Here is a 9,469-nt window from a genome sequence, read left to right on the forward strand (position 1 = left end):
AAATATAAATATATATATACACACACACAAATATAAATATATATATAGATATATATACACACACACACAAATAAATATAAATATACATATATATATATATATTTTTTTGGTATAATTTTGTAGAGACTGGGTTTTGCCATGTTGCCCACGCTGGTCTTGAACCCCTGGGCTCAAGTGATCCACTCACCTTGGCTTCCCAAAGTGCTGGGATTACAGGCGTGAGCCACCATGCCTGGTGGTGTTCTAAAGGCTCCTGAGACAGCACTGAGCAAAACTTCCCTCTTGGTGGATGTTTAACTCTGGTTTATGTGAAAAATATGGTCTAAGATCAAGTCCAACAGAGCTTAAAGGTGAAAAAAATAAATAAAATGTGAAAAATAGTCTGGGTGTGGTGGCTCACGCCTGTAATCCCAGCACTTTGGGAGGCCAAGGCGGGTGGATCATGAAGTCAGGAGTTCGAGACCAGCCTGACCAACATGGAGAAACCCCGTCACTCCTAAAAATACAAAATTAGCTGGGCGTGGTGGCACAAGCCTGTAGTCCCAGCTACTTGGGAGGCTGAGGCAGGGAATCACTTGAACCCCGTGGCGGAGCTTGCAGTGAGCTGAGATGGCGCCACTGCACTCCAGCCTGGCGACAGAGCAAGACTCCATCTCAAAAAAATAAAAAATATACATACATGGTTTAAGAAATAAAAACGGCTGGGCTCCGAGGGGCCCTGACTATACCTGTGGGGGCAGAACAGAACTCTAGGAGGGCAGGCGGCCTCTTCAGCGCCCAGATTCCACAGGGAGGTGGACACTGTCATCGTCATCGTCACTACAGCTAATAGTCACTGACCACTTCCTTTGTACTGACACCACGCTCAGCACCTCACATGACCCATTTAATCCTCAGCAGAAGCCAGAACTATTCTCATCTGCACCAGGAACTTGCCCAAGGCTGCTAAGCAGTGATGAAGCTGGAGTCTGAATCCAGGTGGTCCAGAGCCCACGTGCTGGACTCCACCGCCTGTTGCCTGGCATCCTGGGTCCCTGCTATAAGACCCCCTAACTAGAAGTTCTCCCTGCACCGTGGGCGGGGACCACCTGTAACCTAACGAGGGCAGAGGAGCAGTCAGGGAGGCCCTGAAGACAGGCCTGGGACTAAAGGAGAAAGGACAGGCAGATTTGGGCTCAGCCTAAGGAAGAACTCAAAGCACTCAGAGTTAGGCAGCAGGAAATGGGGAGGCCTGCAAAGTGGCAAGCTCCCTGTCCCTGCAGTGAGCATCAGCAGAGCCTGACCACCCTGTAAGGGAGGCCACCAAAGGGATTCACCTCCACCCCTCAGAACGGATGCTGAGGCCCAGGAAGGAGGGGCCGTGGGAGGAGAGGGGGAGGTGGTGAGCACGCCCAGGGCAGGGGCTGCTACACCCCTCAGAACGGATGCTGGGGCCCAGGAAGGAGGGGCCGTGGGAGGAGAGGGGGAGGTGGTGAGCACGCCCAGGGCAGGGGCTACTACAGACCTGCTGAAGTTCTCCTGTACCAAGTTGGTGTTCATGTAGCAAAGCTCCACCTCCAGGAACTTCATCAGGGGCAGAATGGCCTGGGGAGGGAGAAGGGGAGCAGGTGTGGCTCCGGCTCATGTTGGCCCCACCCCCATCCCCTTCCCCTGACCTGGAGGGAGGAAACAGGGCCGAGAACGTCTCTGTGAGAGCAGTTTGTAGTGTCTGTAAGAGGCTGGACTGCCCACCTCTCTGCCTTCCCCTCTCCATTGCTTAGCCTGTCCCAGCCACACTGGCCGCCTCTACAGCCTTGGAACCTTCCAGGCATGGTCCTGCCTCAGGGTCTCTGCCCTTGCCTGGAATGCTTTTTCCCTAGAACTTCTCATGGCTCCTCCCCTTGCTTCCCGTAGGTCTTCACTCAGTTGTCACAGCCTTCCCTGGTCACCATCTAAAAATACAACCCTCTGACTCTTGCCATCCCCTTCTCTGTCTTTTCTCTGTAGCATTTACCATTATCTAGCACACTGCATGTGCGCGCACACACACGTCTGTGCATAGAGTTAATAGCTGTAACGATCACTGCAGTTATGGATAGCTCTTCTCTCACCTCCACTACTAGAATGTCAGCTCCAAGAAAGCAGGTATTTTGTCATATTGTTCACTGACCCAGTGCTTAACTCAATGCATAGGACAAAGTGGGCACCTGATAAATAGTTGATGAATGAATGAAAATCCTTCCACCCAGCAGTCGAAGGTGTGCGTCATGATATGCCCCCACTTACAGGCCAGCTGGCTTGTGTGAACAGGACAGCAAAGCTAGGAGGCAGCTGAGAAGGATGTGCACCCTGGCCTGTTGGGCTGCAAAGCCTAAGCCCTCCCCAGCTGCAGCCCCCTCATTGACTGCCAGTGCTGGGACAGCTGGTGGAGTGACCCAACCCATTCCTGTGAGCATCCCAGGAGGAAACTGAGGCCCAGGGAGAGAACATGCCTTGCCTGGTCTGGGGGACTTATCTTTGACACCAAGGGCTTCAGTGACCCCAGATCAGAGCTGGCAGGGCGGCGAAGGCCAGCAGGCAGAAGGGCCACTTAGATCAGAGCTGGCAGGACGGTGAAGGCCAGCAGGCAGAAGGGCCACTTACATCCTCGGGCAGGACTGACTCCCTGACGCCCACCAGTTTCTGGATGTGCTTGGCGATGCCCACCTCCAACTGGAGACACAAAACGGAAGAAGGAGGGAGGTCAGGGCATGAGTTGGGGATGGGAGAGTTCCTTAGTGCCTGAGTTTAGACGCAGGAAGGGGTCAGGGCTGGACATGGGCCCAGGTCCTGCTGGAACCAGGCAGGCTGAGGACGGGAGGGGATGGGGTGACTGTGCGGTCGGACAAGGTACCTGCTCGGCCAGGGTTCGGACGCCAGTGCGGATCTCATGGCCCAGCCCGGCCAGCGTGCTCTGCAGCTGGGCATGCAGCGTGTTCTGCAGCTGCCCCTGCTCCAGCACGGCCCCTACCCGCTGCTCCAGGGCCTCCCATGCCAGCTGGGTGGGCAACTTGCCGATCACCAGCCGCAGCTGCTCCATGTCATTCACCACCACACACAGCTGGGACACAGATGCAGAGCTTCCTGAACCGCGTCCGGGCTGGTCCCCACACCCAGCCAGACTCCCAGCCCCAGCTCTGGCCTCACCATGTTGGCTGCCTGGCCTTGGTCCTTCTGACCTGAAGAGAGCTCGCGGGCCCGGGCCTTTATAAGACTGCAGTACACCAGGGCCAGGCGACAGGTGTCCTAGGGTGGGGTTGGACAGAGGGAACTGATCCGTGGGTGGGGCATTCAAGAAGGGCAGGTGGGAAAGGCATGGAAATTTCAGCGACTTGGGGGATTTAGGACACAGGCTTTGGGAGACTGCCTGGGTGAGAGCTCGGGAGAAACGGTGGGTGGTATTCTAGAAAGAGGGGGAAGGACACGTGGAAGATGCCACACCTCCACAAACTTGACAGTGATCATGAAAGCCTCCTCTGGGTCCGGCCAGTCCAGCTGCCGGGCAGTGTGGCTGATCTGGGCAAAGCAGGTGGACAGATCCACCGCTGATGTGCTGTGCTTGGTCAGTTCACCCAGGGGTACCAGCTGGGGGAAGAAAGGAGGACTCAGGATACTGCCAAATCCACCCCCTTCCCTCCTTCCTTCATTCGTAGAGCGGCTACCACCACTGGGCACAGAGCTGGGCAGGGAGCTTCACAAGAGACAAGCACGGCTCCGCCCAGACGCACAGCCTGCAGGATCTCAGGCGAAGTGAAGCCACAGCCCCAAGGATATCCAGAGGCAGCGTTTTGCACACAATTGGCCTCAAGTGCACCCAAAGGGACGTTCAGAGAGAGTTACCAGCTTTTAGTACACTTTGGAGGTCCAGGCAGAACCCAAGCCTCACCCCCAAACCGGGGCCCCGTCCCCCACCCTGGCCACGCCCCCACCTCATCCATCTGCACAGCGCGCTGCACCCGCGCCAGGGCCACGTTGTATGTCTTCTGCAGCCAGGAGGGGACGGCCGGCTGGAACCAGCGGTGGAAATTATCCAGGGCCAGGACTCCATCCCTGGGGATTGCCGGGGTTCAGCGTCGGGAAGGTTGGGGCCACCATGGGCCCTGGGGCCTCATCCACCCTCCCCTCCTCTGTGCCCCTGCGGCCGCCCGCAATTGGCCTGCTGCCCACCTCTCTGAGGAGCTTGGACGCAGCTGGCAGAGCTCCTTGAGGCTGATGTAGAGCTGGAACAGACTCTCGCCCATCTCTGGGGACACTGCATCACCCACAGCCGTCGTGTGGTCCTGCACCCGCTTGGCCACCTGCAAAGGGAAGGTGTGGAGGGTGGGGTCCACAGCCCTGCCAGAGAGCATGCCCTAGAGACAGGGGAGGGACTCACCAGCCACTGCAGCTCCCGGAAAGCCATGGAGAAGAGGTGGATCTTGAGGGTACTGGAGGAAAGGCAGCAGGTGTCACCCAGCGCCATACACCAGGGTCCCTGCGGTTCCGGCTCTGAGCCAATGCCCCACTACCTCCCGACCTGGCTATCTGCTCACTTGTGGAAGATCTTGTTCCACGTGCGCTGGCACTGGTGCAGGTCGCCGATGACATCCTGTACCAGGCCCAGCAAGGCCTTGCCTGCCTCCAGGATGCCCTGCAGAGACAGAGGTGGGCTGGGCAGGGCTGCCAGAAGCAGGCACCACCCCCTGTGCCCCCCCCACCCGCCCCCTTGCCCAGCCCCTCACCTGCACCATGGGCTGATGGTGCTGCTGCTTCAGGTGGAACCATTCAGTGGTGCCAGTCTGTCGACAAAGACGCAGTGAGCAGGGAGGGATTGCCAGGCCCAGACACTGGTCTCCCCCATCCCCAGCATGAGTACCATACCTGCAGGGCCTCAGTCACCAGCTGGGGCAATGGGGCAGTGTTGGGGCACAGTTCTCCGAAGGCCTTCATCTTGCACATCTGTACCAGGACCCTGCAAGAAGGAAAGAGCTGTGTCCAAAGTGCCTGCTGCCCCACACAGCACTCACTCCTCCAACAGGCTTCTCCCACTCCTGCAGGCACCCCAGCTGCTCCCTCATCCCTGACCCCACCAAGGAAGGAGAGAGCAGTCACTGACCTGAGAAGAGACTGCAGCCGGGCTGGGGAGTCCGAGACAGAGAGGGGAAAGACAGAGCGGAACCTCCGAATGAGGGAGAGGCCGTAGGCCAGCAGGGAGCTGAATGAGGCGGCCAGCTCCTCCTGCTGCAGAGCCAGGAGATGCTTTAGGAGCCTGGACAGCCTCTGCTGCTCCCCTGCCCCTTCCCTGAGCCCTGCGTGCCCAGCACCCCTTGACCACTGCATGCCTACCTGTTCTGCCTTGAGCCGACCCTGGATCCACTGGTACTCAATGCTGGTGATGGGGTGCAGGAGGCAGCTGCTGGGGAACTCCAGGCTCTGGTAGAGGCGGCTGTAGGCCAGCCACTGCCTGCAGGGGACAGGAAGCCCTCAGCTGGGCAGGGAGGAGGGAGTCACCTTCCCCTGTTCACCTGGCCTCAGGTGGAGGGAATCATCTCCCTCCTCCAGGACCCCTGGTGGAGAATCATCCACCAGCACAGGCTGAAAACTAGTGTCTCAATAGGACATGCAGGATTTTTTTTTTTTTAGATGGAGTCTCACTCTGTCACCCAGGCTGGAGTGCAGTGGTGCAACCTCGGCTCACTGCAACCTGTGCCTCCTAGGTTCAAGCGATTCTCCAGCCTCAGCCTCCCAAGTAGCTGGGACTACAGGCATGTACCACCACGCCCAGCTAAATTTTGTATTTTTAGTAGAGACGGGGTTTCACCATGTTGGCCAGGCTGGTCTTGAACACCTGACCTCAAGTGATCCACCGCCTCGGCCTCCCAAAGTGCTGGGATTACAGGAGTGGGCCACCGTGACCAGCCAGGATTTTTTTTGTTTGTTTCCATAGATGCTTTTCAAATTGCCCAGATCGAGATATTTGTGATTTTAAAACTTCAGGATTTCTTGCTGTTTTTGAAAAACTGGATCAGCTAGGTGCAGTGGCTCACACCTGTAATCGCAGCACTTTGGGAGGCCAACAAGGGCGGATCACCTGAGGTCAGGAGTTTGAGACCAGCCTGGCCAACATGGTGAAACCCCATCTCTACCAAAAATACGAAATTTAGCCAGGCGTGATGGCGGGCGCCTGTAGTCCCAGCTACTTAGGAGGCTGAGACAGGAGAATCACTTGAACCCGGGAGGCAGAAGTTGCAGTGAGCTGAGACTGTGCCACGGCACTCCAGCCTGGGCAACAAGAGGGAAACTCCAGCTAAAAAAAAAAAAAAAAAGAAAAGAAAAATAGGATCTAAGGACCTGAGCCTTCGTGCACATGTGGCAAGCAGCGAGAATTTCCTTTCAGACGGTTTGGAGGGATGTCACACACAGAGGTCCAGTGGGAGGGCAGAGGATGGGGGAGAGGAGCAGCCTGGGGACAGGCCGAGGTCCCTACTGGACACTGCAGCCACTTGCATTACTGTGCTTGGGCCCTGCAGGCAAACCAGGTCCCTCCCCATCCGGTGCCCGCTGCAGTCTCTAGCCTCGCCGCCAGTCCACGCTCGTCTACGGATCACCCACCTGCCTGAGGTCCTAGCAGTACGCATGCTGACCCCGACGCAGAAATGCACTCCCCCGGGCTCCCTCCGCCTCCCACTCAGACTCCAAGTCGCAGCCCAGGCCTGAGGCAGTATCCTGCTCCTGTTCCTCCCCTGGCCAGCGCCTGGCTGTGTCCCATCTCTTTTTTTTTTTTTTTGAGACAAGAGTCTCGTTGTGTCACCCAGGCTGGAGTGCAGTGGTGTGATCTCAGCTCACTGCAACCTCCACCTCCTGGGTTCAAGTGATTCTTGTGCCTCACCCTCCCGAGTAGCTGGGACTACAGATGTGCACCACCACGTCTGACTAATTTTTGTATATTTTGTAGAGACGGGGTTTCACCATGCTGGCCAGGCTGGTCTCAAACTCCTGACTTCAAGTGATCTGTCCGCCTCAGCCTTCCAAAGTGCTGGGATTCCAGGTGCGAGCCACTGTGCCCGGCCGGCTGTGTCCCATCTCTGCCCTTCTCACATGCACTGGAATGACTGTGAACCCCTGTGACCTCCCCAGCATTCCTAGGACTTGACGTGAGCGGCCCTCAACATAGATCCTTATCAGAGCATAGTTTTGCTGAGTTGAAGGCTATGGTATTGGGAAACAGGGCTGGGGTTAGGGACGGGGTCCAAATTCAAATGCCCAGAAGGACTCAGGAGACGAAAGCAACTGAAGTGGGCCCAGTGGCAGCTGTGACGGGCAGAGGCAGACACATCACTGCTCTGGCCACTCAAAAAAGCAGCAAAATGGCTGGGCACAGTGGCTCACACTTGTAATCCCAGCACTTTGGGAGGCTGAGGCAGGCAGATCACCTGAGGTCGGGAGTTTGAGACCAGCCTGACCAACATGGAGGAACTCTGTCTCTACTAAAAATGCAAAGTTAGCTGCGCGTGGTGGAGCGCGCCTGTAATCCCAGCTACTCAAGAGGCTGAGGCAGAAGAATCACTTGAACCTGGAAGGCGGAGGTTGCCGTGAGCCAAGATCATGCCATTGCACTCCAGCCTGGGCAACAAGGATGAAATTCTGTTTCAAAAGAAAAAAAAGCAGCAAAATGATGGCGCTGAAGTTCCAACACTTGTGTTTCACGAGAAGCTGGAGATCTGGATGGTATGTGAAATCCCCAGATTGCTTTTTCTAATATTTTTTGGAAATGAGATCTCACTCTGTGGTCCAGGCAGGACTGTTGGTGTGATCATAGCTCACTGCAGCCTTGAACTCCTGGGCTCAGGTGATCCTCCTGCCTCAGCCTCCCAAAGTCCTGGGATTACAGGAGTGAGCTACCACATCAGCCAAATCTCTAGACTTTTTAAAGTTGGCAACCGATTCAAAACTTAAAACACACATTTTGGGCCAAAGGGAACTCTGCTGAGAATTACACTTTGGGCTACCAGCTTGGAGGAGGGCAGGGGGCGTGGGGGGTTAGTGGCTCAGGGGTTCTGCCCAGGGCTGTGCACTCACGCCATGGACTGGTGGAAGTCGGACAGGTCCTTCTGTGTGGCGTGCAGAAAGAGGACGGTGGCAGCCTGGGGACTCAACGACCCGTCCCAGGAGGTGCTGCCCGCCTGAGTGGAGCAGGTGGAGGAGTATCAGGACCTGAAGGGCAGCCCCGGCTGCGCCCAGCCCTGGGAGGGCAGTACCTGGTGCTGGGTGACCTCGTGGGACACGAGCTGCTGCAGAAGGTGGAGGTGCACTGTGTAGCTGGGCTGCGAGCGGCTGGCCGAGGTGGCTCTCTGCAATGAGGCCTCTGTGAGCAGATAGGGCCCCACACCGGGTGCAGCCAGGCCCCCAACCCAGCAGACCACCACAGGAGCTGGGCACAGCCACTGGCCCAGGACCCGACCTACCCGCTTGTGGATGAGTTGGAACTGGAGGTGGCACTGGCCGCGGTCTGGGTAGGTCTCAGTGCGGGGTTCCAAGGGGTACCACTGGTCCTCTCGGCAGTGCAGGTCCTGGCAGGTGGGGATGCCCAGCCCATGAGCGTCAGAACCTCACAGAGGCAGGGGCAGTAGAGACAACAGGAGGTGGACTCCAGGCTCAGTTTGGTGAGGACATGGAGCCTCTCCCCAGGTTGGAGCCTCCCAACCCCCTCCCTCTGCCTCGCTCCTGGGCCCCTTTCCTCATCCTCACCTGCAGCCTCAGAACCACATTCCCCAGAAAGTCATCCTGGCCTTTGTCCTTCCGGGCCTCCTTAAAGATCCTTCGTCAGGCAGAGTCCCAGGAGGGGGAGGCAGCAAGCGTCAGAAGGGATCGGGCTGGAATCTACCCCCCGCCGCAGCCACCTGGACCCCAAAGGAGCCTGCACCCCAGCATCCAGTGTGCATGTCGGGGAATGGAGGGCAGAAGGAGCCCCTACTCCTTCCCTGTGAGGCCTGCAACACGCACCTGCGAAGCCCATGCAGATCTGTGAGCTCCCCAAGCTTCTGTCGGACAGACTCCACAGTGTCCAGGTCCCTGGCAGGACAGAGGTTTGAGAAGGAAGCAGAGAGAGCGCCTAGGACCTCTTCCAGGAGGAGGTTCTTCCTCTCTCACCCCAGATCCCTTCCCTTCCCACCCCTAGGTGCAGGCCAGGTCACTCACCACATGTCCAGATGAAAGCTCGCATTGGTGATGTCCTCAAACTCCCTATATGGAGAAAAGGGCGTGCTTGAGGTCCCTGGAGGGTGGATGCCCCCAGCCGAAGCCATAAGTGACCACAGCCCAGAGCCATGGAGTTGTAGCCTATCCCTGCCAAACTCCTCTCCTCATACCCGCATCACTGCCTTTTTTTTTTTTTTTTTTTTGAGATGGAGTCTAGTTCTGTCCCCAGGCTGGAGGAGGGCAGTGACAGGATCTCAGCTCACTGCAACCTCCG

The 9,469-nt window shown here is 57.2% G+C and overlaps 1 protein-coding gene across 2 annotated transcripts in view; it reads right to left on the minus strand.

Annotated features, from left to right (window-relative positions):
- The window catches only part of UNC13D (unc-13 homolog D), a 15,784-nt gene extending 6,390 nt beyond the window's left edge, over positions 1–9,394 (minus strand). For both annotated transcript variants that reach the window (XM_026456789.1, XM_026456788.1), the window contains exons 1-19: positions 9,196–9,394; positions 9,001–9,069; positions 8,746–8,815; positions 8,463–8,567; positions 8,256–8,348; positions 8,077–8,180; positions 5,344–5,461; positions 5,114–5,238; positions 4,879–4,969; positions 4,740–4,796; positions 4,551–4,648; positions 4,394–4,445; positions 4,186–4,316; positions 3,948–4,068; positions 3,460–3,603; positions 3,166–3,264; positions 2,873–3,079; positions 2,623–2,691; positions 1,505–1,584 (exon numbers count right to left, since the gene is read on the minus strand). In XM_026456789.1, the coding sequence (XP_026312574.1) occupies positions 1,505–1,584; positions 2,623–2,691; positions 2,873–3,079; positions 3,166–3,264; positions 3,460–3,603; positions 3,948–4,068; positions 4,186–4,316; positions 4,394–4,445; positions 4,551–4,648; positions 4,740–4,796; positions 4,879–4,969; positions 5,114–5,238; positions 5,344–5,461; positions 8,077–8,180; positions 8,256–8,348; positions 8,463–8,567; positions 8,746–8,815; positions 9,001–9,069; positions 9,196–9,302 (1,940 nt within the window). In that variant the 5' untranslated portion in view covers positions 9,303–9,394. The remainder of the gene's footprint in view (positions 1–1,504; positions 1,585–2,622; positions 2,692–2,872; positions 3,080–3,165; positions 3,265–3,459; positions 3,604–3,947; positions 4,069–4,185; positions 4,317–4,393; positions 4,446–4,550; positions 4,649–4,739; positions 4,797–4,878; positions 4,970–5,113; positions 5,239–5,343; positions 5,462–8,076; positions 8,181–8,255; positions 8,349–8,462; positions 8,568–8,745; positions 8,816–9,000; positions 9,070–9,195) is intronic.
- Between the last annotated feature and the right edge of the window lie 75 nt (positions 9,395–9,469).

Source organism: Piliocolobus tephrosceles, chromosome 16 (genome assembly GCF_002776525.5).
Source record: "Piliocolobus tephrosceles isolate RC106 chromosome 16, ASM277652v3, whole genome shotgun sequence".
In the NCBI taxonomy this organism is placed as follows: domain Eukaryota; kingdom Metazoa; phylum Chordata; class Mammalia; order Primates; family Cercopithecidae; genus Piliocolobus; species Piliocolobus tephrosceles.